The sequence below is a fragment of the Rutidosis leptorrhynchoides genome, unplaced genomic scaffold (assembly GCF_046630445.1).
Source record: "Rutidosis leptorrhynchoides isolate AG116_Rl617_1_P2 unplaced genomic scaffold, CSIRO_AGI_Rlap_v1 contig206, whole genome shotgun sequence".
Classification (NCBI taxonomy): domain Eukaryota; kingdom Viridiplantae; phylum Streptophyta; class Magnoliopsida; order Asterales; family Asteraceae; genus Rutidosis; species Rutidosis leptorrhynchoides.
This window is the reverse complement of record NW_027266454.1, coordinates 42,600-60,462: the sequence shown is the minus strand read 5'-3', so window position 1 is coordinate 60,462 and position 17,863 is coordinate 42,600. Positions and strand designations below refer to the sequence as shown.

Sequence of the window (17,863 nt, the reverse complement as noted above, 5' to 3'; positions counted from 1 at the left end):
CTAACTCATGCATAATCAGCTAACAGAGTCATAGAATTTTGACACGTGGCAGCTTACACATCAAAATTTGACACGTCAACAACACTTAATCCATATCACAAAATCGAACAGGTTTGGTCCGATTCAAAGACGAACTGGTTCGGTCCGGTTCAAGGTCTAACCGGTTCGTTCGATTTAATTTTTATATTTTTTTTTTATAATTTATAAATATTTATTAAATAGCTTATTTTTAAAAATATTTCCTGTTTATTTCAAACATCAATAAATAAAATTATTTTTTAAAAAAATTATATTAATTTTGTTTGTTTTTATTACTATGTTTTTATTAATAATTTATATTTTAATTAAAGTTCATTTTAAAGTAATTAAAAATAAAAATGATTATTCCATCTGACGCGTTTTTGTTCGGAACGGAATATGCATTTATTATTTTATCCTTTAATGCTCCATCCGGCCTTGAGCTCCCTTTTTACACTTCATAAGAAAAGTTGTCAAAGACGTGAATTGATATGTAAAAAGTCCATTTTTACGTTTTTACATGGCCAATTCGTTTAAAATTGCAATAAAAAACGTGAGTGGACCAATACGTTTTAAATTTTATAAAAAAGTATTTTTTTAAAGTAGTTAAAATTAAACTAATAAAAATGATTATTTTGAAAATTGCTCTCTTTATGTTAATAATTTTTTTTTAAAATTTATTATTTTCTAAATTTTTTTAAAAATTTAATTAATTTATAAACAATTATTTTAAATATATGATTTATTAATTTGTAATATTAAAATTTTAAAATAAATATTTATAATTTATAAAAAAATCTGATTAGACCGGACTGAATCGGTTCGACTTTGAACCAGACCGAACCGGTTCGTCTTTAAATCGGATTGAATCGGTTTGGTTTTGAATCGGACCGAACTGGTTTGTTTTGAGTCGGACGGAATCGGTTGGGTTTTGTAATGTGGATTAAGTGTTGTTGACGTGTCAAATCTTTTATGCGTCAGCTTTCACGTGTCGAAATTCTATAGTTGGCGCTACGTGGGGCCACTTAGATGCCAAATGGGAGAAGTTGACGGCAAAATGACCATTTTAGCGGCTATATTGAAACGTGAAGATTTATTAAGCTAACGAAAAAAAAAACTAAAAAAGTATTATGGGTGAAACGTGAAATAAAAATTGGATTTTCTTTTTAAAGTATATATAGAATTTACATAATGCACAATTATTTTCATTGATTGATTACTTAATATTGTTCGATTACTGTTTATTTTTCTAATGGTCTAATAGTCACCTAAAGAAATTATTCACATTTAATATATTTTCTACATTTAACAAAGGTAAGTAAGGAACTAAATTGCCACGAATAGAAAGTCATAACCGACGATACTTAACGCCTGTGAAAAAGCATCAACACGAATAAAAAAAAGTATACACTAATTTCTATTGATGCTCAGTTTGGTCCTTTTAGTTTTTTAATTCGTTTGGGTCCGTCCAAATAATCAGCTGTTGGGGCCTTTCCTTTGGAAGTAAGCTTAGGAAGCTGGATCCAAGAAAGACAAGTTAAAGGATGAAAGTGGGACAAGTGAGAAAGTTGAGGAAGGACATCGATCTGGCATTCTGTCTGCGTATTTATCTTATCCGTAAAGTTTACCGCATATTATTAGAATGACAAGTGTCATATCAACAGACAAGCAAAAAAACATTACTACCATTTTCTCTAAATTGCAGTTATTCATTCATGTTTACATTAAAAACCAATTCGCATTCGCATTTCACTGTACCATAGATTTGGCAGAGGAGACGGAGAGGAGCTTCATCTCAACATAGGAAAAAAGGCTGTGCCGGTGAGTACTTTGTTTGGTCCTCTGCTCTGTTCTGATTCATTTTCAATTGTGTGTTGATATATAATCATATAGATAGATTTGATCTTTATACGGTTTATGCTTTTCTAGCCTTTACAGTTTGTGCTTCAATGATGGATGGTTTGCCAGATGAGCTTCTTCTCAACATATTCTATAGACTTCCTGTCAAAGCTCTTGGAAGTTGCATCCTTGTGAAGAAGCCATGGCTCTATCTCATCAAATCTCCTTCATTTATTTCCTCTTATAACATCAACGATGGGCAAAACAATGAATACTTTATCTTCTGTAACGGTAATTATGATTTGGAATTGCATGCTGATAATGAAGGATTCGATCTCCATAGGGTCTTCACTCGCTGGGAGCAAAGGAACACAAGAGTCCTTATTCCTGCTTCTTGTTGCAATGGTACAATGTGTGTTACCGATAATAAAAAAGGTGTTCCTATAGTGTTATGGAACCCTGCAATTCGAAAGACTTTAACACTCCCAAAGCCTAATCTGGTCGTTGCCAAATGCAATCATCTTCTAGGATTTGCCTACGATTCAATCGAAGATGACTACAAGGTACTTAGAATGCTTATAGACGTTCATTCTTTACCTCAAGTTGAAATTTTCTCCTTGAATAGGAATTCATGGAAAACAATTTCTGAATTTGCTCCCAACTTTAATTACCGCGAGCCTGTGCAACCATGTTTTAATGGTGCCCTGCATTGGATTGGCTACTACGGTTCAAATCACAAGGCAGTGATTTTGGGTTTTGACGTTAACAAGGAAGAGTTTCGAGTGCTTCCGTTGCCAGAAGCTTTGGAGGAAAACAAACTGAAACCTACATTATTAGTGTTTGAGAAGTCTTCCCTTGCATTGTGTAGGTATTTTGAAAGTCCCCAATTTCATATTGAAATATGGGTGATGAAAGAATATGGTGACGTGGAGTCATGGTCAAAACTATGGAATTATGGGTTTCATGAACTTGGTTATGGGGATGTGTTGGGATTTCGGAATGATGGGAAGTTGTTGTGTACAGTGTTTAACAGAGATCAGGTGGTAGTTTCAGTTGATCTCGAGACAGGAGAGTCGGAAGTGCTTCTTGAAGAAGCACCATATACTAGTTTTGATGGGCTAAAATATCGTGAGACTCTATTTTTATTAGACAATGCTCAAGCTCAGAGTTACATACCACATGCTCAAGCTTAGAGTGAGCTTGATTTTTCCATCTTCATTTTCATTAGATATTGTCTTATGCTATTTCTCTATAATCAAATCGTTATCAATAAACATGAGATGGTAAATCTTTTCTAATAGGAACTGAAGTTCTCTAAACTATGAGCAAGACCAATTTCATATTGTCTAGTGAAAGTCAAGATCTCATATACTAGTAGCTGCCCGTATATCAAGTTCTGCATTTCCATTTGTATGCTTTACTTGAGAGAATCGAATGGAAGTATGGAATAAAGATCAGTTAATAAATACACCACTATATATGATCATTACTAATTAAAACCATAATACAAATCATTATAGAAGTCATTCCTAATCAAAATTGATCATAGTGTAGTTCATTTCGGTAAGACCAACATATATCAATTCGGAAAGAAACAACATTACAAATAAGATATTGTAAATCAAGAATGGGTTGCTAACAATTATCATTCCTTGTAGAGCAGATGGAGCCCCTCAATGTAAATCAATTTTGATTCAAAGCTTTCATTGGCTAAAATTTATTTATTATCTTTGTAAAAGTTAGATTGGTTTTCTTATTTTTTATAAACTCTATATATAAATATATTTGTAGGGCAATGGCAATATTGCTGCAATGGTAAGTGAAGCACTTGTACATTCTTTCGATATTCCTATGTTCGTCCCATTTCCATCTGAACCAAAAGAGATCGAGAGTGCCAAACTATAGTTTTCTAAGCGTCGCAATCATTTCCGGCCATAAATCATTGACGCTATGTTTGAGAAATCCATTCTGAATATGAATCAGGCCACGAGATATTTTTCCTAGCCTTCATGCGGAAGCAGCGGAACCAATACAATTTCCTAATTAATGAAAGAATAATATTTTGTGATTATCACAATCTCATATCAAAGGGATTCCAGTACAGTTGAATGTTCAATGCTATAAATTGTCTAGAACAGCATATTCACGACTCAGTGGTTGTCAAAATCGTATGTATGAAGGTATTGGCCATTCCTTTTGAAACCAAAAACACCAATAATTATGCTTGATGATTAACTAAATGTAATCAAAATCTCCACAAACCTTTTTTGGGATAGCAATGCATTAGAATAAACCAACGATATTATCAATTGAAAAGAGATGTCAGAAGTATTTCTGCACATACATACTTTTGTATCACAAAATCTAGAGAAATAACATTCACGCTTATATATATCGGCGAAGAATTTCAGCATATATATACTTTTTAGAACAAAGTAACCTTTTGTCCTTATATATGATGGACGACCAAGTACTCCTAATCAGGGTGAAGTACAAGATCTATTGTCCGAAAAACAGAGAAATAAAGTAAACCAGCAACAAACCAGCAAAAATATTAAGAACAGAATTTAAAACTTGTAACAAAACAATAATAGGCACTCATGCTTTTTTATTTGATTTTAATGATGTAAATTGAGCTAATAGAAAGGGTTTGTGTTTTGATCCTAAAAATTAATTTAGGTGATGATTGATTTTCGTTTTTCTCTAGAACAATTTATTGATATAAAAAAAATGCAAAAACAAGAAAATGGAGCCTTTTGATTTCATTGCATAATTTCGGCTCAAAGATTTTTTGAGATACAAGAGAGCTTATATATTGCTCATTTTGCAAACCCTACTGATTTGGAAAAGAAATTACAGCTACTATTTCTTTTTTACTAAAACCAGAAAAACAAAAGTGTGAAAATGACATCTACACTACTTGTCAAAATTGCATAACAAAATTTTCTTACTCTCTACTTCTTCTCGTATTTTATTATCTTTAAAGATAGATAAAACAGTAAAATGTGAATGCCATATCAGTAAAACTAACCAGCTTCTTCTTTCTTTGTTTTCTAGAATTTCAAATTTGAAAAAAGTGTTGATCAATAGGTTGAGTTTTGATTCAGCTTGAATAATGGCAAATGCAGTTTGTAAACATCTTCATAATACTGAAATACACTTGTAGACTGAAAAATAAACTCATTTCTTCAACTGGTAATGAAAACTAACTTCTAATTTTTGCAAAAAGCTAAAAATACTAATCTGCTGCACTTTTCATTCCTATGAGCTAAAATCATCCGCAAACCATCTTGACATCTCACAAACACCTAATGTGAACTTTCTGAATGAACACATTCAATAGAAACTGACCTGAATTGATTTTGATCCTTCCAAGTACCATTATGTAGCAAAAGATCCATCCCAACATACATTTTTATTCATTAATACTTAGAATTAAAAATGGACTTCATAAATTGATTCAGTGACTCATTTCCAAGTTAAATAAACACTTAAACCAACCTTAACCATATCACTGCTGCATTTTAGATGAATTTCCAGAAAAGAGCACAAAAAGGCTTGTAATTTGACTTGTAGGTTGATTTTTCGATCCAGCTTAAAAAATGGCAATGTCTTCTTGTAGAAAGCTTCACTACACTACTAATGACTTGTTTGAATACTAAGATCTTCACTTGAATGCTTAAAACTGAAACTTGAAACTAAAATGCAGAAAATAGCTAAAACAAGCTACCACAAGCTTCAAAACCATTTCTGTGAGCTCTCATCATCCAATCACCATACAAACATCTTCCAAGGACTTAATGTGAGCTTACTGAATGAAAATCCCCATCAAAATCGAGCCATAACAGAAAAGCCCAAATTGCATCCACCATTTATGAACAATCGACAACTTCAGCAAACAATTTATTCTAGAGTAGTTAATTGATAAAATTGTCTTCATAAGTAGACTCGCAACATCATTTCCAAGCTAAATGAAGTTTTGAATCGTCTCAATCCATCAAGAAACAAAAAAGATATGACAAACCCTAATTTATTGTAGAAAACGAAATAGCAGAGTATTGTAGCATAAAACCTAATCAGAATTGGGGCTTCTTACCGCAAGAAAGTTCAATTGAATTACCCATTTTGGGGATGTAGGCGACGTCGTTATGAGTTGATTCGACATGCTCCGGTGGTCTGCCGAGTTTTCCGGTCAGGAGAAAGTCAATTGCATTGGCATGAATAGTGGCGTTCTGAGCTGCTGCAAATTTTCTAAAAATTCTACCTGAATCCTTGTATGTTTCACCAGATACACCAAGGTCCTTGAACTTCTTCCTGCATGCATTTTGGTCCATCCCAGTAAGACAACCTAGATTTCCAACAGAATTCACTCCAACATTATCAATCCATCCTGTATCAACTTCTAACACTTCACCATCATCCATTTTCTTCAAAAAAACCTCAACAAGGGTTTTTACACCCATTTTGATCAACACATATTTGCATAGGCTGTGCTTCTTCTTTTGCAAGGTTTGTTTCATCTTAAATTTTCTTGTTTTCTTCTCTTGCAAGCAGATGGGATTTTCAATCATGTTTGGCAAATCAAGCTTCCTGAAACAACTGAAACAAGCTCTTCCAACAGCTCCTCCTTTGTTGAAGGAAGATTGATTTGCAATCAAATATAATCCTCCAACACCTTCAATCATTTGTGCTCCTCCTTGATCTTGTAGAACATAAACATCCTTCATTCTTTTCAAGTCCTCAATCCTGAATTTTTCTACTGTATCCAGCATCTCTACAACATCATTTTTTGCTCTCTTTTCTATAAAACACACATTAATACCCCTCCTTTGTCATAGCAAGTTTCATCATACGAAAGACCATTTTCATGCTTTATCATTCTTTCATCATACAAGCTGTGAGGTGTTAGACAAACACATAGAGCATTTGTTCTAGCATCAATGTGGCACACATAAACCTGATTAGAGCAAGGTTTATCTAGCATCCATTCACTTCTTTTCTTAATCACAAATTCATCATATTCATGCACAACAAAGACATTTTTCTCCTTCCATTTCTTAAAACAGAACCATTCATCATGTCTTTCCAATTTAGAAATTTCAGGATCATCTTTGTCATTCAACAACAAGGTTTTCTCATCATATACACTACTTTCACAATACTAGAAATTTGAAACCATACCTCTTATAGTGATTAGAGGTTTCAAAATTCAAAAGCCTTATCATTTACATGAAATCCTCCTAAGCTCCATGATTGTTGCATTTGAGTGACAATAGAGTCCACCATTTGAGCTGCTTGTGGACCTTTAATGAAATATGTATTTCCAGTAACTTCAAAGATCATCTCCTCCTCAACATATTCCTCTTTTGCTTCAATACTTTCATTTGTTTCTTCATCAACACCTTGAATAGTTTTTAACTTTGAGCTTTCAATGAGTTTCTCCTTTTGTTCTATCTCACAAGCTTTGATTTCTACATTTCTAGGTTGTTCCTCAACATCAACGATCCACTTTTCACTTGAATCTTCAACTAACTTCTTCATTTTCTCCTCCTCAAAGATTTTCTCCTTTGTAGATTCAATTGTCTTTCCTTTGATAGATTCAAGATCTTCTCTTATATTTCTTATTACCGTTTGAAGAATGCAAGATCTAGCATAAGATCCACCATATTTATCTTTTAATACCTCCCAAGTCTCTATATCATAAAGTCTATCATGAAAACAGTACAATCTAGTTTGATTCATGTCTTTAAACTCCCTAATCCACACATCTTTATGATGTTCTCAAACCGACAACTCACTCTCTCTATGCTCAGCTATAGATCTAGAATGTGTATAACACTACTAACCTTAACACCATATCTCCTCTCTAAACTCCAGTTCTAATAAATCTCAAAATCAATATATCTATCATATGAATACCTTAATATCATCAGTTTTCCTTTCCATTTTGATAGGTCCTCCCAAGATCTCAACCTAAAATTCTGATACCACTGTTGGTGCACCTGTGCTCCTAATCAAGAAGAAATACAAGCACAAAGAACAAAACACAGTAAAAAAAATTCAACAAAACAGAACAAATAGATAACATAACTTGTGATTTTGTAATCGAATAGATGATAATCTAATTTGTGCAAATATTTGAATCTAATATGAGGCTAAACTTAGGCATCTAAGGTGTTTGGATCCTTATAAGCTAGTTTAGATTCGATTTAGTACTAAGATAATCACTCAAAACCAATGCAACCAAAATAAAGGTAATCTGAAACTGGAAAAATAAAACAGATGATGAACTTTAATGGAATTTTCTGAATTTGATTTTTCATTCAACTAAAACTCATGAAACGAAAAGAGTAAAGTTAAGGACCTTATATACTTGATCCAACTTCACCCTAGACGTCATAAAAAGATTTTTACAATTATGGAAATAAAAAATACAACTAGGAAATTCAAGAACAAAAATGCTTTTAGGACCACTTTTAACAAAATGCCACCTCGTTATTACAGGTCGGTTTTCTTGAGCACCACTCCTTTCCGAAAGTTTTAACTCATTCAGTAAAGTAAAATGGTTGATAATTTGCAGTAAAACTTCTCTTCTTCTTCTTTAAATTGCAGATGAATCCATAAAAATTTCAAATATTGACTTTGGAGTTGACTTCGGCGCAGCCATGACAGATAACGACAACCATTGCAAAAATACTCTAAATAACCTTTTAAATGATTCTACAACTCTACTTCTTCATTCTCTTTTCTGGAAATAAAAATAGCTACCGGACTTGTTTGAACTTAATGCTGAAATGAACTAATACAATGGCCATTCTCATCTTCTTATGCTGAAATCTTGCAGAAACCTCCATAACAACTTCCAAATGCATAGTGTAGCTTGACGAATCGAAAGGAACAAGAAAAATAGTTTGGATATAAAATCTCCAATTCTGACAGCAAAACCCATAACTCAAGTTGATCGAGTAGACATTTTAATCATTACTAGATAATTGCTAAAATTGACTTCATAATCAGATTCAGAGCATCAAGTCGACCCTAAATGGCCTTTTGAATCATCAAAATCCATCAAAAATAGCAAAAGATAAGCTAACCCTAATTATTCGGAAGAAAGATAAAACTGAGCAATGAAACAGTAACATGGAACCCTAGGCAAATTGGGACTTTTCGATCGGCTGATTTGCGAAGAAATTGAACATAATGTCGTTGTTCCTGAAGTTGTCACGATCATTTCCAGTTATGTCACGACCTTCACAACTCGGAATTTCGGTCGGTGGAATCTCAATTGCATTTTCGGCTTGACTGGTTTCAAAAACTTCGGCAGCATCCCTGACTTTTCTTACACAGACACCAAGATCCTCAAGTTTTTTCAGTGTGCCATTTCGTCCTCCATAGACAACTTAACTTCATCTTCTTTAATCTTCCCTGCATCATCCTTAACCGATCCAGTATTGATTCCCTTCACTTCAGAATCATCCAAAACACTCAAAAGAGCCTTGACAAAAGCATTGATCCTAATTTTGATGGCCTTTTTCATTGCATTTTTCTGTTTCTTCAGCTGCAAACTTCCTCTCTTCTTCTTTCTTGGCAATTTCTTCTCTTCAAAACAAGCCAGTCCTTCAATGAATTGTTGGAATGCAGGCTCAGCTAAACAACCTCTTCCAATAGCTCCTCCTTTGTTTAGTGGAGAATGCATTCCAATTAACTTCACAAGAAAGTCAAATCTCCATTTCTGAAGTGACTTAGGGAAAATATCTGCAATCTGGAAGTTTGTCCTACAATACACCATTCTGATTTCCTTCTTCTCAACCAGCTCTCTCATCAAATGTTACTTGATGTTCACATGCTTTGTCCTGAAGTGATCACTTGGATTTTCAGCCATAGAAATTGTAGAACTGAAATCATAATAGATTGAAACACAGATTTCTTTCAACTCCCCAATATCTATCATAATCTTCTTAATCCATATAGCTTGCTTAGCTGCCAGGTTGATTGCAATGTATTATGTTTCTGCAGTTGATTGTGCCACAGTCTTCTGACTTTTTGAGCTCCAAGAAAAGATTCCTGAGCCAAAGTTACTGCAGTATCCACTCCTATTTCTGCATCTTTCTTCAGTCCAATAACTAGCATCACATAACATTAACAGCTCTCCCTTTCCACCATTTTCATATCATAAACCATAATCACAGTTGCTTTTCACAAACTTTAGAACTCTTTTAACATATGCAGCATGTTCTTTAGATGGATTAGAACTACAACTAGAAAGCATATTAACCGTGCAGGCTAAATCAGGCCTAGATGCACACATATACATCAAAGAGCCTATCATGCTCCTACAAAGTGTAGAATCAAATTCCTCACCAGGCTTTGTTGGTTGCAGCTTTAATTAAACCTCCATTGGTGTAGAGATCATATTGTAATTCTCTATTTGAAACTTCTCCAGCATGTCCTGAGCATATTTCTTCTGGTGCACAAAGATTCCATCTTCTCTTTGCTCTATCTCAAGACCAAGGAAATATTTCATCAATCCAAGGTCTGTCATCTTGAATTCTGACTCCATCATCTTCTTGAAATTCAACAAGCTTAGGTGCAGTGCCAATGAACAATAAATCATCCACATAGAGTTAACATATCAACTTTTCTCCTCCTTGATGCTTGACATACAAGGTTGCTTCATTCTGATTCTTCTCAAAGCCATTCTGTAGTAGATAGGAATTGATTCTTGAGTACCAGGCCCTTGGAGCTTGTTTTAGGCCATAAAGAGTTTTTAAATCCTCCTCCTCTTATAAGCATTATTCTATTGTTAAATTAATGCAAGAACTGGTCTAAATTATATACATATTCCTAAATAAATTATTATGTTATTATTGTGTTTTGGTTTCTAAGTAAAATATATATATATATTATTTGTTTAAAATTATAATTTTATTCCTAATTGAACTCAAAGTTTTAAAATTCATGAGTAAAATTTCTATTCATCAATAAAATATCATCGAAATCATTCGAAGAAGACGTAAACTCCCAATGTACTCCCACTGTTTCCTATAGAGGTTCATGGCTTTCTTAAATAGAGAATGATCAACAACATAATAGATAGTATAGAAATTGGTCTACACCGTGTTTCAAACTTGAAAGTAGTACTTATGACTAGTGAGATTTATTCTCCAACCTAACTACTTGTAACGCGCTTACGACTTGTGAGATTTGTTTTTTATATTGATAACATAATGTTTTATGCCCAGCTCTTAACATTGACATATATTTTACGGCTCGTACATATTTATGTTTTACAACTCGCTTATTTCTATTTCAAAATAGATTGCACTTTTTTGCACTTTTAAAATGCATTACAATTCGCTTATCTCGTATTAGTTAGGTTTTACAATTCGCTTGACAGCTCATTCAAACTATATTCCACAACATGCTGCATCACAAGATACAAATAATAAACCCTAAAGTTTCTAGTCTGAGTAGTTCATCACAAGATACATTGTAAATTAAAATTTCACGCTAGTCTTTCGATGCAGTTTGTGTACAGAAATAACAAAGTTAAAAAGCACTAGTAACATACTCCCTACAATAATCCATTATATTAATGTATGGTAATATTAATATCATAATATGATAATATTCAGGTATAGCATATCATTATATGGTTATATAAATATTGAGAATCAAATATTCCAATTTTATTTACCTAATATCAAACTGAAATTTAAATTTTGTGAACAATAAGCAATTCTTCTGGTATTATTCTTAATACTATATATATTGATAGGATAATCAAGAAGGTGGAAGCGGGAGAATGTCGAGAGTTCTCTATTGGCGACGACAAAATCCTGAGATTTGGTTCTAGAATTTGTATTCGTACAAATGATTCTCTGAAAAGTGAGATTCAAAAGAAACCTCAAGAGTCTCGATATTCTGTATAACCAGGTGTGAGTAAAATGTACAAAAATTCAAGAAAGTCTTATTGATGGAAGAATATGAAGAAGGAAGTTGCAATTTTGATTCTCGTTCTTTGGTAAGCCAGCAAGTAAATATAGTGCGTTAGAAATTATAAGGATTGTTGCAACCACTTCCAGTATCAAAATGGAAGTAAGATGTTATTGCTATGAACTTCATGTCATTGTTACCAAAAATTCCAAAGGGTCGTGATTCTATATGGGTAATTGTTGACAGATTGACGAAGTCTACTAACTCCATCCCTCTCTCTTTAGATCGTTTAGCGCGTATTTATGTAATTGGGGTAGTTCGTATGTTTGCATGGAATTCGGGATATATTATCTTTGATGGGGATGCTTGATTCAAATCTCAATTGCTGGATAGTATTTAACAAGCTTTGGTTACAAAAATCGGATTTAGTACGACGATTCATCCTCAATATGATGGCAAGTTAAAGCGTACCATTCAAAGTCTTTAGGATATATGTGTGCTTTAATTAGATTTCAAAGGTAGTTAAGAAGATCACTTGCAATGATAGAATTTGTATGTAACATCAGATATCATTTCTCTATAGAGATGTCTTCTTTCAAAGCTCTTTATGGAAGAAAATGCAGATCACCTTTATTTTGTGATGAGATGGGTGAAGGAGTACTCGTGAGACTAGACGTAGTCCAAGCAACAATTTGTACAGTTCATGAAAGGTTGTTTGTGGATCAGAGTACACATAAGGGTTATGTGGGATCATCTATGCTTGTGAGGCATGAAGATTGATCATAAGTGCATTAATTAATAAATTTTTGAGCTTGAACAAAACAAAAAACCTTAGTTTTTGAATAATACTTTTTTTTAGGTCAGTTTTTGAATAATACTTTGTTACTCACCAAAATATTATTTTATAATCCAAGAAACTAGGGTTTTTAGATACGTTATTTTACTAATTTGTCCTTGTCATCATCGACGATGCCCTATACTATAAGATTTTTTATCATTGAAGTAATATTAAAAAAGATATATAACTAAGTTAATACAATAAGATGTTTAATTGATCTTATTAAAGAGGGTAAAATAGGCCTAAAACTTTTAACTAGCCTCAACAAGCATGGATTTACCGTAGCCCAACCATACAACTCATCATACTAAACCCTAAACATTCAAAGCCGTCCATGGTTATATGCATATATATCTGTGTGTGTTGAAGAGACTAATCATTTCATCATATCATCACCAATATTTCTTCTTCCTAGATATTTGTATGTTACTCATGTAAACGATTTTTTCTCCCTTCCAGAATTGATTACTACACAACCTGGTTACGTTGTTTTTCTTTATACCATACAAAATAAAATCCTTATATCACATCAATTTAAGTGATAAGAAGATAAATTTCAAGCTAAAAGATTTAGGATTGTTTCACAACCATACATATCAGATTGACAATTTACCGGAAGAAAGGTAAATTTCAATCATCTGTACTCTATTTCGAATCTTTGCCAAACCGCATATATACATACATACTCTATCTTATCATGTAATGCTTTTTAAAATTACATTTTCAACATGCATATTTATATAAGAAATTATCTTTACATAGATCACAAAACGAATTGTGCCTCGACAATTCCATAGATCTAAGCCATACCGTAATTTAACATTTAGTCATCATTTTGATTGATCTTTCACGAGTCTGATAAGTCCAAATTTTCATTAACATATATAATTTTTATCCAACAATAAATGATTTGCAACCTTGCTTTCGCTATATCGATATGAGTCAATCGTAATATTACTTATGTATGGTGTGTGAACCTCCTTTCCTCATATGTGAAAGGGATCATGTCGATCTCTTCGAAGGAGATTTGGGTGGCATTACTTTGTAAGGATAGTTAGCGTTAACAATCCATATATATACGCCCGATTTTTTCATCATGTTATAATCATTTTTTTCCTCTTAGTTTTTTATGGTAGCTAGCAAGTGAGGACCGATGATGAATATAAGTTCTTTTTTTTTCAATCTAATGAAGTTACTATATGAAATATCTTAATTAACTATAAACATCCTGAATTAAATTTAATTACATATATATTTTTTAATAAAAATCAAAATTCAGGTCCTAAAAGTCTACTCCCAAGGAGCAGACAGAGGAGAATGATGGGATGGTGAAAACAAGGAATAGTCATGCTAAGATTTGTAAGGCCAACAAGAGGATGGAGATGTATTAGTTGATGGGTGAAGTAATGAATCAATTGAAGAACATTGAAGATTCATTTCGTCGCGTTGTCGCTCGTCCTAAAGGACGTAGCTTTCCCAGATATTCGTGTGGAAGACCGGCTTCCAAGCGATGTCCTCATGGAAATTTCAAGAATAACCGATGTATACATTCTATTCTCCCTCTTGTTCACCTTTTTTCCCTTACTTGAATTGTTACTTGCATCAGTTTTAGCTATGCAATTTTATATGACTTGTCATTGGTCCCGTACGTTGAACGGATTTATTCTACATAAAAATACTTGATTAGATATTGAAAAAATCATGATAATATATATATATAGTGTATTTAATTTAAGATATTGTTTCTTACCACAAGCCAATGATAAAATTGTGTTTCGGGCAATTACCAGCACCCCATTCCAGATTATACCAGAAAACTCTATCTTTCTTTTTCTTAATAGAATAAAAACCATAATCAATAGTGTAAATACCTTCGGTTTTATCAATGTTGTTCTCACTTCCCTCCGGACAGCGACAATCTCACTTGTGATAGTATCTGACAACCTCCATTGGTCCAGGACTCTTTAACCAAGGCATCCGACTTCTGCATCACGGAAATCTATATGTGGATATTTATCTCGTAAAGCTTCGCCATTTAACCATAAATTAAACCATTCAATTCTATCTCGCATAACATATTTCTTTTATATCAAGAACAGTGGCGTACCTTTGTGCTTAAGCAATTCTCTCTGTAATTTATTGTTAATCATGTATATATACGGCATATTGAGATCATGTTGAATTAATACCAAGAGAGTTGCCTTGCACCACAAACCAAAATACTAAATTATTGTTGATCGGAGCTCTTCCAGACATGATATTGCCTTTCTTGATTCGTGCAAGCAATGGAGCGAATCCATGACCGTCTGAATAATGTGTGAATCACCTAACTGCCCATCAAGAAAATTGTTTTGCAGGCTTTAATGCAAGAAAAATTGGCCACTATTGAGTTCACTCCATCACATCCAATCAGATCCTGTCAAAATTAATATTGTTATTATTCGATTTGGGATCCTTCGTATTTTTTCTTCAAATCCCTTCAATTAGAGTTTTTAAATCCTCCTCCTCTAATAAGCACAATTCTTTTGTTAAATTAATGCAAGAACTGGTCTAAATTATATGTGCATATTCCATTAGAAAAACCAAATCTTCAATGGCAAGTTTCCTAAAAAGATTTAGCCTCATGTTAAGAGTATCAGCGAAACAACTTTTCTCACTTGAAGGAAATCCCAAATTATAAATGTCATGTTTTTTATGCAAAATACATATAAAAAGTGATAAGTATTTTGAGACGGAGAGAGTATTATATAGTGAGGAATGATCCATTGACACCGGAGGGAGTAGTATTTTGAGACCATATGAAAATGAATTACCACTTATATATATACAACACGCCTTATACCGTTGAATTCGTAACAAAACGATGGGTAAGATTAATTCAGTAAAACAGCTCTCTTTCCAGTCCACCCGCTATCTCTCGTTCACCCTTACAGTCAGGTTAACTTTTGTTTTCTGCTTTATAAAAGAATCTGGAAACAAACTTTGATGAAAATAAATTCATTTGGTATTTAATCTGTTTTGTATTAAATATATATAACATCCAATTAAAACTTAAGGGAAACATTGCGTTTGAACTTTGAAACCAAAGTTATTGTCAAATCAAATTTGCTTCATGTATAGTAAAACTACTAATGGATTGGGTTAGAAATCATCCATTAAACCGCTAACGCTATCAACAGGTTGCTTTCTAATCGAAAAAACGTAATGATTGATCTTGGAAAAACCTTCATCAGGCTATGGTAATTGTTGCCACAGGACGAGCTTGTTTAATGTAGAAAGTACAGGATTTAAGAATGTATAAATTTAAAATATAGATGTCTAATTAATGTGATCTGTTGTGAGGTGAAGATATGAGTTGCATTGAAAATCTGTGGTGCCTCCAAGGGAGAAGACGTGATTGGAGTGGAAAAAGGTAATGTTTTAGCAAGCTAATTATTCCAGCCATCAATTTGTTGTAATAGACTTACACATGGTGTTTCAGGATCTCTCCCCCAATATGATTACATCTAAAATGATAATAACTTGAAGAAGGTCGAATTTCCAGCTGCTTTGATAAAACTAGAACTTCAAAAAAGCAATGGATTTTGTAAAATATAGTATCACGATGAAAAAATATCAACTTCGAAAAAGGTTGGTGCAGTCGTATCTATAAATGCATCTCCACATTATTAATCAAGATAAGTAAATCACAGTTTAGTCCCCCACACCTCCGCCTCTTGATATGGGATAAGTAATTGGCCTTAACCAATTTTCATATGACTAGTTTAGCCTATATAAAACTGATTGATAATCTAAAATGTAATTAAGTTCAAACTTAGATCAAAATTTTTTCGATAATCCAAATTGATCACTATATCTATCGATGACGTTTCAAGGCAGAGGAAATGACTCCAACAAACCAAAAAAGTTAATCCAGACAGTTTTGGGCGAAACTGATTTTCGAGCGGAAAATAAGAGCGACTTTGGAGCAGAATTTAGGATGATTTTTCTGAATAAAAAGCCGTCGAATCTTGTGCTCAAAATGAATGTCTAGATGTTTTCTTTCCAACGAACTGAAGAGGAGATTTTCCTAATGAAAAACGAAGCAGAAATAGATTTTCGAAAACAAATGTGCAGATTTCGTACTTGGAAAAAATGGTCCTTAAACAAAGATTTCAGCCCAATTAGGTCCAAAGTCATCAAAGAAGGAAAATTAGCTCTAATCTTGCTAGGATAATTCGGCTATGCCATGGGCTGGCTCCTTTGAGAAGCTTCTCCTTGGCGTGACTTTAAAAGCGCTCGTATCGAAATAAAATTTATTTAAACTGATACAAATTCACTTTAATTTGTACCATAGAATATTACTACTTATATCATATTACGAATCGCACTAATTTTATTTCTTTTTGTGTCAAATCATCCGGAACTCAAATGTAAATATGTAAAGTTATGGTCAAACAAAACGTGACCCAACAGTTAAGATATCTTTTTTTAATTAAATATATAGATTCGATTCTTAAACTGGATTTTGGATGGATAAATTGTATATTTTTATTGGTTATATCAAATGAAAAGATAAGTTATGAGTTCTTTTTTCTTTTATGATAGCCAAATTTGAGCAACTACCCAAAAGAAGCATAGTAGGTGGGTGATGGTTTGAGGTTAACCTAAGTTGACCACACGTTAAACATAAGGCGACTTTATAATTGCTTACCATGGCCCATTGCATTGTATTGCATGGCAGCCTCAATAGTAAAGCACATATTTTCTCTTGTTGCTTCCATAATCTAATTGGCTAACCAAACTGATAATATAAATTTAAACTCAATCTAGAGTTAATACTAGTAATATAAATTAATTAAGATAATAAAGTGAGATATCTCTGCAAACAGAAAATGCTTTTTATCGAACCACGAAACTAATCTGCACGCGAATAAAGATATGGAGCCTTCACACGTGTTGAACCTGACTCAGATTTTGGTACCATGAATATACAACATCGTAGTTGATAATCTCAAAACCCAATTATATTTGTTTGTTTATTACATCTAATATTTGTACGGCACGTTTCGAACTACTCATCTCGGGTGCAGTATTTTTGTACACTGTAGCGAAAAAAGGTGGACACAAAATAGTCGTCTCGAAAACCTCGTTTCCGGTTCAACTAATCGTGATTAGGGAGGTCATTAATTAATTAAAATCGAGACTGGGGTTTCCGGTTTTAAGTAAAACCGGTATTGGGAATTCCGGTTT

The 17,863-nt window shown here is 33.1% G+C and overlaps 1 protein-coding gene across 1 annotated transcript; it reads left to right on the top strand.

Annotated features, from left to right (window-relative positions):
• Positions 1 to 1,967: 1,967 nt before the first annotated feature.
• Positions 1,968 to 3,050, top strand: LOC139881883 (F-box/kelch-repeat protein At3g06240-like). The gene has a single exon (XM_071866281.1). The coding sequence runs from the start codon at positions 1,968 to 1,970 to the stop codon at positions 3,048 to 3,050; it is 1,083 nt and encodes a 360-aa protein (XP_071722382.1).
• Positions 3,051 to 17,863: the final 14,813 nt, after the last annotated feature.

What these genes read in the sequence shown, in the direction of transcription:
- LOC139881883 (XM_071866281.1), top strand. Translation starts at nt 1,968, where the DNA reads ATGATGGATGGTTTGCCAGATGAGCTTCTTCTCAACATATTCTATAGA.